The following is a 16,120-nucleotide window of genomic DNA, read 5'->3' on the forward strand; positions in this document are numbered from 1 at the left end:
CTAGTCATAATGAGTATAGATGTAAAAAATTTTGGATCTGGCAAAATTGTTGTGGTTTAACAACTTGGTTCATCAGATTCTGTTTTTTCCCTAAATGCTTTTGGGAACCTTCATCATTTCTCCAATTTTTAATTTTATTGTTGACTGATTAGTTCTACATGATTCTTATAGCATTTTATGGAAGGTCATGCAAAAAACGCTCCAATATCTCGGCTGCCACTCATCACTATGTTGGATTCTAAACATCATCTAAAGGACATTCCAGTTTGCCAGGTAACTTTGTTCATAATTTAATTTGATTTTGACCATAATATTTATGTTGCCTTTGCTATAACTTGAGTATGACACCATCACTGGCAGCCATTTCATTTGGAGCTAAATTTCTTCAATAAAGAGAACCGCGTTCTTCATTATCCTGTCCGGGCTTTTTATCTGGATGGCGTGAATCTAATAGCATATAATCTATCTTCTGGAGCAGAGAGTATCTACAAGAAACTCTACACATCGGTAATTTTGAAAGTGGTTTATTCTTTGTGAAATATTATGATGGCTGTATCTTAAAAAACATATACTTTTAATACAAAGTTTTCATTAGGTCATGGTTTTACATTAGTAACTGCAATATTGTGTGGACAAAGCCACTAAGTTGTTTCTATTTTTTCCCAGATCCCTGGAAACGTGGAATACTATCCAAAGTACATGATTTACAGTAAAAAACAAAGCCTATTTCTTGTTGTTTATGAGTTCAGTGGCGCTACAACTGAAGTTGTGCTTTATTGGGAAAATACTGATTTACAGACAGCGAGTAGCAAATCTAGCACAGTCAAAGGTTTGTCTTTATTTGGAACTGTTTTTTTCCCCCTTTGATGTTTCTTAAAATTATCTACCTTTTCAGCAATATAACCAAGTAATTCTTCAAAAACTGTCTTTTCTAGGTCGAGATGGTGCATTTATTGGCCCCAATGAAAATCAGTTTGCAATACTTGATGATGACAAGACTGGACTGGCTTTATATATTCTGCCAGGATCAGTTTCACAAGAAGCTAACGAAAAGAATGGAGCAATGGAAGAGAACCAATCTGCCGATACTAACGTTGGTTCCATTCGGGGTCCAATGCAGTTTATGTTTGACAATGAAGTTGATCGCATATTTTCTACTCCACTAGGTGCTTGGGAAAATAGATTTTCATGTTTAATATACCTATCTATATAATGTAATATGCTGATCACAATCTTCTGTAATTGTAGAGTCAACTTTGATGTTTGCTTCTCACGGGAATCTGATTGGCTTGGCCAAACTAGTTCAAGGATACCGCCTTTCAGCTGCTGATGGCCAGTATATATCGACAAAAACCGAAGGGAAAAATTCAATTAAGTTGAAAGTAAATGAGATTGTACTTCAGGTAAAATATTCATTAAAATTTAGGACTTGTTTAATAGTGAATGATTCACTAGGGCATACATATTGTTCAAGTAGAAGCCTTGAAAAATATAGTTGGCACAGTTGTGTTGTTGGTTTTGCTAGAAAAAGCCCTCGTAGCCCTATTTATATATTTATGTTAAATTATTTGGGGAGGGAGGATTTAAACCTGGACATCTCCATTGGAAATAGTAGGAGGTGCTAGTTGAACTACAACGTTCTTGGTTGTCCTTGTAGCCTATATAACAAGGTACTGATAATGTATTTGTCGCTGAGCTAAAAAGCACCGGGGTGGACTAGTTTTAATACATGATGTTGGTTGGGGGGGGGGGGGTGTTGACGGAGGAAATTGGTGAAAATGAAGGCTGTTTTAGAAAGCTAAGTTGCTTAAAGAAAAGAAAGAATGAACTAGCTCTTCAAGAGACACACTCTTGGAATCATACCTCATAGGTAGAGATTTCTTGGATTCAAATTCATCTAGTTACAATGAGGGCAGCCTTGCTCTTCAAGAGACACGCTCTTGGCTGCCATGTGATTGACCAAAGCCTAGGCTATTACACTTATTACTAACAATCTTATCTACTAACTAGCTTTCTATTACAAGTAAAAGGAACTACTTATCATACAACATAAGAACTAGTAAACAACTAGCTTTAAAAATGAACTACATTTTGGGGGGGAGCTTTGGTTTAGAGACAAGGGTTTCCTAAACTAAATATAGGTGGGAATTATGTTAAGAAGGATAATTTAAGGATTATGGAAGGTTTGGATTTGAAATAACACAAGAAAAGAGAGTGGTGCTGTCCAGTACCTGTGAATAGTATTGACAACTGTAAATCCGATATTTTTAGGGTTTTTGGATGTTAATGTTTTGTGAGATGGAATTTTTGAAAATTACTTGTTGCTGCTTGCTAAACAAGGTCTGGTTGAGGCTGAAAAATAACGAAAAGTAGGAAAAGAGAAAAGAACCCTATTTGGGCTTTACCCAGCCATCCAAACCATGCTTCTTGGGCCCAAGCATATATGAAGTGGGCGATAACTCCTCTAGGAGCAGCGCGATCCCTCTGGCCTACTCATCAGCAACACCGATGTGCCCTTCTGTTTCACCAGTTCTCTTGACAGCCATGGCAGAGGCGCTGGACCAACAGAAGGTGGCTTCGTCAGAGTTTCACCATTGCTTTTCCGATGGGCTCAACGCTACTGGTCTCGCAGTGGCTCCAGGAACACCTGACAACATCTCAAAAGGTCTTTTCTTGGCCGATATTCTTTAGAGACTATCCCAGTCTGGTTTTGTTGATTTGGGTGTCAAGGGTGGGGATGAAGATGGAAGCAAGAGGTGCATGAGTCTTATTTAGGGGATGGATGATGTGACTACAAAGCCGATAGATGTTTTTGAGTTTGATCAGCCCAATTTACCGTTGATTCCATTGACAATAGAGAGTGGCTTGTCTGGGATGCGTGTTTCGATGAAGGAGGAAGTGGCTTTCTCAAAACTAGGTTCGGGTGAGAATTTTTCAGATTTTACCCCTCTACTCACTATTGTTCCTCCAGGTGCGGCTTTGTCGGCTGATATGCACAATGATATAGAGGTATTGGGTCTTGGCAGTACATTGGAAATTTCTAATTGGGTGATGCAAAGAATCCCAGGGTTTAGTAAATTGGTTGGGCTCCTTGTAAGTTGCCATGAGAGATTGTGTATTGCTTATCTTCAACGGTTAGAAAGGGAGATGGAGGTTGACAGATTGAGGTAGAAGAAAACAATTGTTAATTGAAAACTAGCTAGTTCTACAGGTAAAGGGCTGAGAGAGTTGAGGAATTTAATTTTCTCAGTTAATTATGATGGGAGGTAGTTTGGTTGTGTAGTAGAAACAGTAGTGGGTTGTTACAGTTTTAATGAAGTTGAAAATGATTTCTTGGAATGTTAGAAGTTTGAATGACTCTCAGAAACGTCTGGTAGTGAGAGGTTTATTACGTGAGTGGAAGTGTGATGTAGTATGCCTTCAAGAAACAAAGCTTGCTAGCATGATAGATAGATGGTTAGTAGTTTATGGAGCTGTCCGTATGTGGATTGGGTGGCTTTGGCTGCTGATTAGACGGCTGGAGTATTGATTTTGTGAGATAGGAGGGTTTTCGAAAAGTTTGAAGTTCTGGTGGGTTCTTTCTCGGTGTCGGTCAAATGGCAAGGTGTGGGGGATGGTTTTATTTGGGCGTCCATAGGGGTTTATGGCCCAAATGATAACAGTGTAAGGGGACAGATGTGGGATGAGTTGGTCGGTATTCAGCAGTACTGGGATATTCCTTGGTTTTGTATTGAGATTTCAACATTGTTCGTTTTCCGAGTGAAAAGAGGGGTGGTTCTCGTCTTACTCCGGCTATGGAAAAATTTTCAGAGATTATTGAGGATTTGATTTGATTGATTTGCCTTTGGAGGGAGGAAGATATAATTGGTCTAGTGGCACTGACCAACCTTCCATGTCTAGGATAGATAGAGCCTCGACGTCACACGATTGGGAGGAACACTTTCCAAACGTGATCCAATGGATTTTACCGCGGCCTATTTCAGACCATTTCCTGATTCTTTTGGAGGCAGGGGGTATGGCAAGGGGGAAGATGTGGTTAAAGACAAATGGGTTTGTTGATGGAGTTTACTCATGGTGGAATCGCCATTCTTTCCCTGGTACACCTAGTTATGTGTTTGCTAAAAAGTTGAAGGCTTTGAAAGAAGACATTATTAAGTGAAACCGTAGAGAGTTTGGCAATGTTGGTCGTTAGAAGAAGGAATTACTGGGGGGCTTTAGATGTACTTGATGCTAAGGAGGGGGATCTTGGACTCTTTGAGGCCAAGATCCTTGAGAGAAATGCAGTGAGGTCTCAAGCTGAGCGTCTTATATCTCTAAAGGAGATCTCATGGAGACAGAAATTGAGGATTTTGTGTATTAAGGAGGGTGATAATAATACTAAGTTCTTCCATAAGGTGGCGAATTCCCGTAGAAGGTATAACCATTTGAGTTTTTTGGAAGTGGATGGGGTGATTTATGAGGAGGGAGTAGAAGTGGCTACTTAGGTTGTTCAATTTTACAAAAGTTTGTATCAAGAGACAGAGAAGTGGAGGCCTTTTGTGGAAGGTTTAGAGTTTGATTAAATTGGGGGGATGGAAAGGGGCTGGTTGGAAAGGAGGTATGAGAAGGAGGAGATTTTATCAGTTGTCCAAGAATTGGAGGGGATAAAGCTCTAGGTCTGGATGGTTTCTCTATGGCTTTTTTCCATCATTACTGGAGAGTTGTGGAAGGAGATGTCTTAGCGGTCTTTGAAGAATTCTATCAGCATTGTAAGTTTGAAAAATCTTTCAATGCTACTTTTCTAGCCTTGATCCCTAAGAAGAATGATGTCTCTAATATTTGAGACTTCAAACCTATTAGCTTGGTGGGGAGTATTTATAAGATTTTGGCTAAGGTTTTGGCAAATCGTTTGAAAGTGGTGTTGGATAAGTTGATATCTGAATCTCAGAATAGTTCTGTGGGAGGCAGACAAATTCTTAATTCAGTTCTTATTGCTAATGAGTGTGTTGACAGTCAGGTTAAGAGTAAGATTCCAGGGGTGAATTGGGAGGCTCTTTTAAATTTGTTGACGAGAATGGGCTTTGGGGAGAAATGGTGTAGATGGATTTGTACGTGTATTTCCACAGTTCAATTTTTTGTGTTGGTTAAGGGTCTCCAAGCTGATTTTTTTGGTAGTTCAAGGGGTTTGAGACAAGGGGATCCGTTGTCTCTCATGTTATTTTTAGTAGGATGCTGAAGAGAATGGAGGGGGCAGGTTTACTTCGTGGCTTTAGGGTTGATGGTAAGAGGGGTGAAGGGTAATGCGTTTCGCACCTGTTGTTTGCAGATGATACTATTCTTTTTTGTGATGCAGATGTGGAGCAGATTCTACATGTTCGTTTGTTACTACTTTGTTTTCAAGCCGTGACAGGCTTGAAGGTCAATGTGTCTAAGAGTGAAATAGTTCCTATAGGGGAGGTGAATAATATGCATGCTTTGGCAGAGATTTTGGGTTGTTGGGTTGGGTCTTTACCAATGACGTATCTAGGCATGCTGTTGGGAGCGTCTCATAAGTCCCCCTCTATTTGGAATCCTATATTAGAAAAAATTGAACGGAAGTTAGGTAGGTGGAAGAAGCTGTATTTGTCGAAAGGTGGTAGACCGACTCTGTTAAAGAGTACGTTATCTAGCCTCCCTACTTATTTTTTGTCTCTTTTCACCATTCCTACTCATGTGGCTAACAAAATTAAGTTGTAAAGTGATTTCTTATGGAGTGAGTCCAAGACACATTTGTTGGGATGGGATAAGGTTTGTATGCCTATTGCCAATGGTGGATTAGGAGTTAGGAAACTAACCACTTTCAATAAAGCCTTACAAGGAAAATGGCTTTGGCGTTTCGGGTTTGAGGAAACTCGGCTTTGGAGAATTGGAGGGTTGTAACGGCTAAATTTGGGGAAGGATGGGGGGGTGGACTTCCAAGTTGGGAAGAGGTGTCCACAAGTGTAACTTGTGGAGAAATATCCAGATGGGTTGGCATGCTTTTAGCAAAAACATCCAATTTAGGGTTGGGGTGGGGAATAGAGTGAAATTTTGGGCAAATCAGTGGTGTGGGGACCTTCCTCTCCATTTAGCTTTTCCGGTCTTATACAATTTTGCTACTAACAGAGCAGCCTCTGTTTACTCTTCTTTGATAAGGCAAGGAGCAGGGGATAAGAGAAGTTGGGATGTTCATTTTGTTCAGCATCCTAATGATGGGGAGGTGGTATTGGTGGATGATTTCTTTCGTTTCTTGGCAGCAAATTTTCCTTTAACAAATGATGGTGATAGTTTTTTTTTTTTTTTTGATAAGTAACGGAAAATATATATTAAAGAAGAACACAGTCCCGTACATAGGAAATGTACTAGACAGGCAAAAACATCAAGAAACCAAATGACAATGATCAAACAAAACAAGAAGAGAAAAACAAGAAAGAGAAGGTAAAACTAAACGCCAATCGAGAAGAGTAAAAAAGAAAAAAGACTTAAACTCAAGAATGAACCGTTCGCGACTCTCAAAGCTTCTAGCATTCCGTTCCCGCCAAATACACCACATCAAACAGTGCGGCACCATCCTCCATATAACTATATTACGATGACGCCTGAAGTTGCATGACCAACATTCCAACAAATCCACTACCCTTTGCGGCATCACCCAACAAATACCAAACAAGGAAAAGACCATACTCCACATCTCAAAAGCTAAAGGACAGTGAAGGAGGAGATGATCAACAGATTCCCCACACCTTTTGCACATAAAACACCACTCAAGAACAACAAAATGCCTCTTCCAAAGGTTATCAATAGTTAGAATCTTGCCTAAAGCAGCAATCCAAGAGAAAAAAGCTACCCGGGGGGAACCTTCGATTGCCACATCATTTTCCACGGGAAAGAAGTGGCGGTAGAGGGGGAAAGGGAGTGATAATACCTGCTCACCCCAAAACCCCGACTGCTGGCTGGCTGGCTTCCAACAAAGTTTGTTGGAACCAACACCTCGCACCCTAGTAGAATAGATCAAAACCATACACGAATCCAAAGAATGTTACTCTTGATCATTCACTAAGCGGCGAAATTGTAAGTCCCAAAAAATTCATAGACTAAAGCATCCCTTCTCCTACTAATATTATATAAATCTAGAAACGCCTCCTTAAGAGGACTATCCCCACACCACACATTAGCCCAAAACTTCACACGAGTACCATCACCCACATCATACCGAAGGAACTTTGAAAAATTCAGCCAGCCTCTTCTAATGGACTTCCACATACAAACACCATATGCCCCAGACTCGGATTTTGTACACCAACCACCCCACTCATTCCCATACTTTGCCCCAATGACCCTTCTCCAAAGGGCATCATTCTCCACACCATAATGCCACAGCCATTTGGCTAATAAGGCAGAATTAAATCTTCTCAAGCACCAAATGCCTAGCCCTCCATTCTTCATTGGCCTACATACCTTCGACCAATTAACTAAATGAAGTTTACATTCGTCACCGATACCATTCCAAAGAAAGTCTCTTTGTAATTCCTCCATCCGCTTGGCCACCTTAACTGGAATAGGGAAAAGAGAAAGAAAATAAGTAGGCAGGCTAGAGAAAGTACTCTTAATAAGGGTAACCTTGCCCCCCTTAGATAAATACAATCTCTTCCATCCAGTTAGCCTTCGCTCCATCTTCTCTAAAATAGGATTCTAAACTGTCTTATCTTTAAAGGAAGCACCCAACGAAAGACCTAAATATTTCAGTGGAAGAGTAGACTCACTACAACCCAAAATCTCCACTAGCTCATGCAGATTAGGCACATCCCCAACTGGAACCAATACAAACTTTCCTAGATTAATTTTTAGCCCTGACACCTCCTCAAATCTAGAGAGAATCCCACGCAAAGCTGTTATATGATTGCTGTCAGCATCACAAAAAACAAGAGTATCGTCTGCAAACAACAAATGAGACACCGTCAACAAGAAACCAGTTGCATTCCTCGTATGAGATGAAAGTTGATGAAGAATGGGGATTTCAATATCCGTTTGTTTTATCATAAGTTGCGTGGTTCTTCTTCCATTGTTTTTCCTTGGAAAGATATTTGGAAGGTTAAGGCATCCCGGCGTGTCTCTTTCTTTGTTTGGATAGTAGCTTGGGATAGGATTCTCATAAGTGATAATTTGCGGATTAGGGGTTTTGATTTCGTTGACTAGTGTATCATGTGTCGTTGTGGGGAGACAGTGGATCATTTGTTGTTACATTGTGAGAAGGCACATCATTTATGGAGTTTTGTCTTTAGAACTTTTGGGATTTCGTGGGTTCTCTCATTTGGAATTGGTTTTGGAATCATTCATCTAACATTCGGAATTTAGTTCTGTTGTGTTTGATGTGGTGCATTTGGAGGAAATGCACTAGCGGACTTTTGAGGACTTAGATTGATCCGATGACTAGTTGCTTGCTCTTTTTACCAGTTCCCTTTTTGATTGGTCTAGGGCTTGTGGATTCACATCTAGTGAATCTCTCCCTTTGTTTTTTAGCTCTCTTTTTCTTTGTAATTAGTTTCTTTTCATTGTTTTTGCCCTCTCTCATTTTTGTAATCTTTATGCTTTGTGTTTCTTTGCATAAAGTAGTTTTTTGAATATACATTGTTAAATTACCGATTGTCCCAAAAGTTTAAGCTATCAGGAAATGGTGAGTTTAATCACTTAACTATAATTTTAACACTCCCCCTCACTTGTAGACTTAAATTTCCCCTTAATAAGTGGGGCACAACAAGTGAGAATTTAACATTTTAAATGGGAGGGAGAGTGAAGACAGGGATTGAACTCAAAATCTCTTGCCTGTTAAATTATCAATTGTTCCAAAAACTTAAGCTATCAAAAAATGGTGAGTTTAATCACTTAACCATAATTCTAACATACATCTTTCTTACTTATCAAAAAAAAGAAAAAAAGATTAGGAAAACCTTGGATTCTCACCAAGGCCTTCTAGAGTCTCACCTAGAAGATCTTCAATGGACTCGTTACTAAAAAAAGCATTAAAGAATGAATTTTTATTAAACTAAGTTCTCTCTAATGGTTTAAGAGTACTCTATCGAGCTTGCCTACCTTTTTCCTCTATTTATTTCCTATTCCTGTTGATGTTGCTTACAGTAATGAAAAATTGCAGTAGAAATTTTTATGGGGGAGGTATGGGGGACGAGACTAAATATCATCTAGATAGATAAAATGGGTAGATGTTTGTACTCCTCTTTATTCAAGTGGTTTGGGTATTAGAAGATTGAGGCTTTTTAATGAAGCCTTGTTAGGAAAATGGTTGTGGCGTTATGGCCTTGAGAGGGATGCTTTATGGAGAAGAGTGATAGAAGTATGGTAGTGAAGGAAGGGGGGTTTGTACTAACCTAGTTCTTGACCCTTATGGAGTTAGTCTATGGAGAACTATTAGACAAGGTTGGCCTTCTGTGTCAAGCCACATTCTATATGAAGTTTGGGGATGGAACACGGGTGGCAAGACCAATGGTGTGGGGAGAGCTCTCTTGCTGTTTGTTATCCCAAGTTGTTTAGGATTTGTCGTAATAGGGAGGTTGGTGTGGCGGATTTTATGCAATTCACTAATGGAGTTCTTCACCAGGATCTACAGTTTGTATGGGCCATTCAAGACTAGGAATTGGAATCTTTGATGAACTTTATGGATATCATTTATGGTATGGTAATTAAGGGGATTGGGGAGGATAAGATGCGTTGGAAACCAGATCATAAAAAGAGCTTCAAGGTTAGTACTTTTTATTTACTTCTGGGTGCCCCTCCAAGCACCAGTGATCAGTTTTTCCCTTGCAAAATCATTTGGAGATCAATGGTGCCATTGAGAGTAGCATTTTTTGTATGGACTGCTGCTTTGGGTAAGATTTTGACAATTGACAACTTAAGGTTGAGGAAGATAAGGATTATAGATTGGTGTTATATGTGCAAATGTAATGGTGAATTTGTTGATCACCTTTTCCTACATTGCTATATTGCTTCAGACTTATGGTCCATGGTTTTGGGTTTGTTTGGAGTTCACTGGGTGATGCCAAAATCTGTTGTTGAGCTTTTTAGTTTGTTGGCAAGGTTGGTTTGGTTGTCACCAAAATAGTCATATTTGGATGATAATTCCCCATTGTTTGATGTGGTGCATTTGGAGGGAAAGGAATAGCAAGAGTTTTGAAGACATCGAAATTCTATGCCTGATCTCAAGTTTTCCTTTTTTTAGTTCCTTATTGGATTGGTTGTCAGCCATGAGGAACCTTTCTTTATTTTCTATTGTTGATTTATTAGATTTTTGTAACTGATTGTTTATCTCAGCATACTTCCTATATACTTGGGTGACTTGTTTTTTTTTTCTTATACAAATTTATTTCTAATAAATAAAAAAAAAGAAGCCATATGGCTAGCTTATCTAGTAGCAAATTCCTAACATAATTTAGAAAAGCTAAAAAGTCCTAGTTAGAGAAGAGATTTCCTAATAACAAAAGAGTACTCAAACTAATCCGATCAAGGTTAAAATAAGCTAGACTCATAACCTAACAGCTACTAATTTATATGCAAATATCTCAAATCTGTGAATTCCTAAAATGGCCCTGGAATTAGAAATTTCTAATATGTTTTGGGTGCATGTATAACTTACTAATTGAAAAAAAAAAAAAGAAAAAAAAAAAGTATCAGCCTCTGATTGTCAAACATTCTAGACAAGGTGTTGACTTGCTTGTAGCTGTGACAAGTCTTTTTTTTTTTTGGGTGGGGGGTGGGGGGGTGTGGTTGGGGGTTTGAATTTGATTACTTTCATCTCTTGCATAGTTTGTTGCATTATTATTAGTTTACTATTGAAGCTGAAATTAAGTATGCGTTGCATAATGATAATCTTAAAGAATTTCGCACATTACTTCTGATCAAGACTTTTTTATTTTTTTTAAGTATGCAAATTGTTAACATATGACAAGAATTAAAATAATAATAAAAAATCAAAGAATCATGGGACTAAATGACATCCTGCGACTCTATTTCCTCCACTGGGTAATGGACAGATTTCTATGAGGGTTAAATTGATGATAAATTTCATAATCTCAAACCCCAGCCGTTAGTAAAATGTTGCTGAGATTGTGGGTTCAAGACCCACTCGATGCATGTGTAACTTACCAATAAAAAGAAGGGCTTATAACCTCCCAAGTCAGTTGGCATTTCTTAATGAATTAACTTTATATAGAGGGACTCCAGTTTTCATCTTTGAACTTCCACTCCCTCTTCCACATTCTTTGAAAAAGTATCTATCTCTCTTAATAATTAGGATATGAAGGTCTGATGCCATGTCGCCAAGAGCTATTATAGCGGTGATCGGTGATGCTATGATTGGACCAAGAGTGAGTCATTGTTTTGCATCTTGATAGGAACCTGTGGATCTTATAAAACATTGGTCCACGGAGCCGTTTTGTGTGATTATATTTTTATATTTCCTTCTCTCTTCACCTATCAAAAAAACAATTAGGATATGACATTCTTTTTTTGATAAGTAAATATTTTCATTAAAAACTGAAGAAAAAAAGTCACCCAAGTACACTATCTGTATACACAGGAAAGCAGGAGAGAACAGAAATTAGGATATGAGATTCTAGTGCATCAATCTAAGATTGAAGCCAAACAAAGTTTCCGAATTTGTGATGCTTGTAGAGAGAGAGAGTGTCTGTGTGTTTACACCTTGCTGTGTATTACATATTATTTAATAAAATACAGCATATATAAGCAAAATGTTCCTTGTTCCGCCAAAACTTATATTCTGAGGTCTTCTATGTCAAGATCTATAAAACATACAACTCAAGACTTTGCTTGTCATGCCTCCTGTCTAACATGTTATATAATCATTATTTTTGTTGATATGGATCAATTTTCTATTTATACTGTTATTTGATGCTGATGCATCTTGTATATAGCCTTCATTACATGCATCCCTATATTTTTCAATTGACATTACAATTATACTGTTGTGGATCCCATTCAATTAAGTGTACAAAGATCTTAAATATGCTTATTGAATCTTGCATTTTTCTACTTTGATAGGTCCACTGGCAAGAAACTATTCGAGGCTATGTTGCTGGAATTTTAACTACAAAAAGGGTGCTTATAGTTTCGGCTGATCTTGAGATATTGGCAAGCAGCTCCACAAAATTTGATAAAGGGCTTCCTTCAATATCCTGAAATAAAATGGAATGAAATTCATATATATCAAATATATATATATATATATATATATTATAAATAAATTTTATGATTGAGGTTTCAAATGCTTCTTTGAACACTTAACTAATGTGCACTTTAGATCCCTTCTATGGGTTGGGCCTGCACTTCTCTTTTCTACTGCTACTGCAATTAGTGTGCTTGGCTGGGATGGAAAAGTGAGGACCATTCTCTCCATCAGTATGCCTTATGCTGGTATGTATTTTATGCCTCTATCCTGGAATTGTTTCCAATAACATGTTAGACCAGTCATCAGTCTAGTGTACTTTATGGTTTATAAGTTATCAATTGAAATCCTACTGTAAACCATTATCCTTCTGACATATCAAGACAAACTTCTCTTATGCAGCTCTGGTTGGTGCTTTGAATGATCGATTGTTGCTCGCTAACCCGACAGAGATAAATCCTAGACAGAAGAAGGGGTTTGAGATCAAGAGCTGTCTTGTTGGGCTTCTTGAGCCTCTTCTTATTGGATTTGCCACTATGCAAGAAAGATTTGAGCAGAAGCTTGACCTGTCAGAAATATTGTACCAAATAACATCAAGGTTTTTCTTCCCCTTTCTCAGCCTATAGATGTTCTGTCATTCTGGAACTTGTAATTTTTTATCATCTATGAAAATTTTACTTCTGCATGTATAAATATTGGATTTTAATGCCTTAATGAGTTCTGACATCTCAAGTTGTTATCTGAATGAAGGTTTGACAGCTTGCGTATAACTCCAAGGTCTCTTGATATTCTCGCTAGAGGTTCTCCTGTTTGTGGAGATCTTGCTGTGTCATTATCCCAAGCAGGCCCTCAGTTCACTCAGGTGAGTAATAGATAATACGTTGTTTTGCATGTTTTATTACCAGTCTTATCTTTTTTCCTGAACATGTTGTAATTTTGAACTTAGGTGTTGCGGGGTGTCTATGCTATCAAGGCTCTCCGTTTTTCTACAGCTTTATCTGTTTTGAAAGATGAATTCTTGCGTTCTAGAGATTATCCAAGATGTCCTCCAACCTCTCATTTGTTTCACCAGTTCCGGCAATTGGGCTATGCTTGTATAAAGTATGCAGATTAAACAAAAATTTTGATTTAAATTTCTGATGCTGCAAGTATCTTTCCTGGAAATATATTAAACCTACTAGTGATTATCATAATAACCTTTTATTTCGTAAATAGCTGCGATATTTCAACTAGTAATTTATTTTGATATATGCTTTTTTTTTAGTCCCATCATGAGCTGGTGTCTGAAAACAAGCGGTGCTGGAAATCCTTTGTGGGGAAACTATTTAATTCTAATATGATCTCTAGACATTCTTGTCAATATTCTGTCCTGGTTTATGATTGCCCCTGCTAATTTCCTTTTCCTGAATATTGTTCTGTGGCTTGTCTGTAGCAATTATTTATTTCTTTTTTTTTTCACAATTCATATTGAGCTGGTGTATAAAATCCTGGCTCCTCCTTAAGTGGAACTCATGTTGGCTATGTGCTGGGGGTAGGAGTTTCTATACTTGTGCTGTGGTTAATGTTTATTCATGTTTCTGGTTCCATGGAAGATCTGTTATGACTTATGATATTGCTGGTGACCAAATGAGATGACTATGTGTGGAAGTTAACCATTGTTTTGTTGAAGTCCTTTGATAAGTGTAACGATATGCATGCAGAGTCATATATGTGCAATAGGTAGTAAGATAAGACTCGAGAGGTATATGAACGAAAGCATTTGGGCGAAATCAATTTTGTAAGATCCATACTGCACTGGGCATACTGGATATCTATACTTTGGCCTAAGGGGTAGTGTACATGAGATTTTTTTAATGGAAGTTATTGTTTATTTTCATACTTGCCATTTTGTTATTCTTTTCCTTGTTAATGCTTTCTATTCTGTTATGTATTTAGGGAGGAAACATCAAAGTCGTTGGCAAATAAAATGTATATAACTCTGGAATAATGTTAATGAGAATTCATTTTTTGTTAGTAAATTTGAAGATTACTTACTAAGATTAGTCTATTCTTATTCTTGGAATCTTGTTCATGAGCTATGCTCATGCTAAGCATCATATTATTTTTATGGTTAATGCTGCTCTGTAGTTAATTTGTGGCCCTATTTTTTATAATGTAAATGTTAACGACAGCAACATTGTATGAGCACCTCTGATTTTTTAAAAGTTTCTTTATAATTTAGGAGATTCATAGACTCAAGAATGGAAGTGGAGTGATCATTTTTTTTTTTTACTTACTGTGGTCTGGGGTTTTGGTTTTCTAAATTACAATGAAATTGCAGGTTTGGTCAGTTTGACAGTGCAAAAGAAACTTTTGAAGTTATAGCGGACTATGAAAGCATGCTTGATCTGTTTATATGCCACCTTAACCCCAGTGCAATGCGGCGTCTTGCTCAAAAATTGGAAGAAGATGGCACTGATTCTGAATTAAGGAGATATTGTGAAAGGATTTTAAGAGTCCGCTCTACTGGATGGACACAAGGCATTTTTGCCAACTTTGCAGCTGAGAGTATGGTTCCCAAAGGACCTGAATGGGGTGGTGGGAATTGGGAAATCAAAACCCCAACCAACTTGAAGAATATTCCTCAGTGGGAGCTAGCTGCAGAAGTGATGCCATACATGAAGACTGATGATGGTCCTATTCCATCCATTATTACAGATCACATTGGTGTGTACCTGGGTGCAATTAAAGGAAGAGGCAACATAGTAGAAGTAAGGGATGATAGTCTGGTTAAAGCTTTTACACCTACAGGTGGTGACAAGAAGCCAAATGGACTTCTAATGTCTTCAGTTAAAAACATGCCTAATAAGTCCAATGGAGTGCCTGATGGTAATTCTAAGGGTGATTCCTTGATGGGTCTAGAATCCCTTGGCAAACAGTTTGCCAGTTCCACTGCTGCAGATGAGCAGGCTAAAGCTGAAGAAGAATTTAAGAAATCGATGTATGGTCCTGCTGCTGATGATAGCAGCAGTGATGAGGAGGGAGTATCAAAAACTAAAAAGATACACATTAGGATACGTGACAAGCCAATAGCATCTGCTACAGTGGATGTGAATAAGATTAAAGAAGCAACGAAGCAGTTGAAACTTGGTGATGGATTAGTTTTACCCATGAGTAGGACCAAGTCATTAAGCAGTGGATCGCAGGACCTGGGGCAGCTTTTATCCCAACCTTCTGCTACCAGTGGAATGGTGACTGCTCCTATAGCGTCTACCCCTGTTGATCCGTTTGGCACTGACTCATTCACACAGTCCACAACAGTATCACAGCCTGCTTCTATAATTATGGGTGCAGGGGTTACAGCTGGACCTATTCCGGAGGACTTTTTCCAGAATACAATACCTTCTTTCCAGGTTGCAGCCTCACTGCCTCCTCCTGGAACTTATCTTTCAAAATTGGATCAAGCTTCTCAAGGGGTTGAAAACAAGTTAACACCGAACCGGGTTAATGCATCTGAAGCTAATATTGGTCTTCCTGATGGTGGTGTTCCCCCTCAAACCACCCAACAACCTGTTGTTTCATTTGACACTGTTGGACTTCCTGATGGTGGTGTCCCACCGCAATCCTTGGGTCAAGCAGCTGTCCTACCAGTGTCTCAGGTTCAGGCAGGTCAGGTGCCGCTTTCTTCACAACCTCTTGATCTTAGTGTCCTTGGAGTTCCGAGTTCTGCAGATTCAGGAAAACCTCAGGCCCCTTCTGCTTCTCCCCCATCTTCTGTGCGTCCTGGACAGGTAAATATAGACATGCATACATATATGTTGAAGTGCAGGTAAATATAGACATGCATACATATATGTTGAAATGCAGGTAAATATAGACATGCATACATATATGTTGAAGTGCGTACATAAATACATATGTACATGCACACACTTACATATAAAAAATACT

At 38.4% G+C, this 16,120-nt stretch overlaps 1 protein-coding gene and 1 non-coding gene across 3 annotated transcripts in view; both read left to right on the top strand.

Moving 5' to 3' along the window:
• LOC126732731 (uncharacterized) overlaps positions 1-16,120 on the top strand; it is a 43,915-nt gene that overhangs the window by 23,326 nt on the left and 4,469 nt on the right. For both annotated transcript variants that reach the window (XM_050435725.1, XM_050435726.1), the window contains exons 13-23: positions 172-273; positions 361-507; positions 667-829; positions 936-1,166; positions 1,249-1,403; positions 12,067-12,195; positions 12,321-12,438; positions 12,593-12,788; positions 12,941-13,052; positions 13,137-13,291; positions 14,511-15,960. In XM_050435725.1, the coding sequence (XP_050291682.1) occupies positions 172-273; positions 361-507; positions 667-829; positions 936-1,166; positions 1,249-1,403; positions 12,067-12,195; positions 12,321-12,438; positions 12,593-12,788; positions 12,941-13,052; positions 13,137-13,291; positions 14,511-15,960 (2,958 nt within the window). The remainder of the gene's footprint in view (positions 1-171; positions 274-360; positions 508-666; positions 830-935; positions 1,167-1,248; positions 1,404-12,066; positions 12,196-12,320; positions 12,439-12,592; positions 12,789-12,940; positions 13,053-13,136; positions 13,292-14,510; positions 15,961-16,120) is intronic.
• On the top strand, positions 11,308-11,456 carry LOC126690641 (small nucleolar RNA snoR2/U65). Its single transcript, XR_007644686.1, has one exon. It is a non-coding gene; the product is annotated as a small nucleolar RNA snoR2/U65 (small nucleolar RNA).

Source organism: Quercus robur, chromosome 6, assembly GCF_932294415.1.
Source record: "Quercus robur chromosome 6, dhQueRobu3.1, whole genome shotgun sequence".
Taxonomy (NCBI): domain Eukaryota; kingdom Viridiplantae; phylum Streptophyta; class Magnoliopsida; order Fagales; family Fagaceae; genus Quercus; species Quercus robur.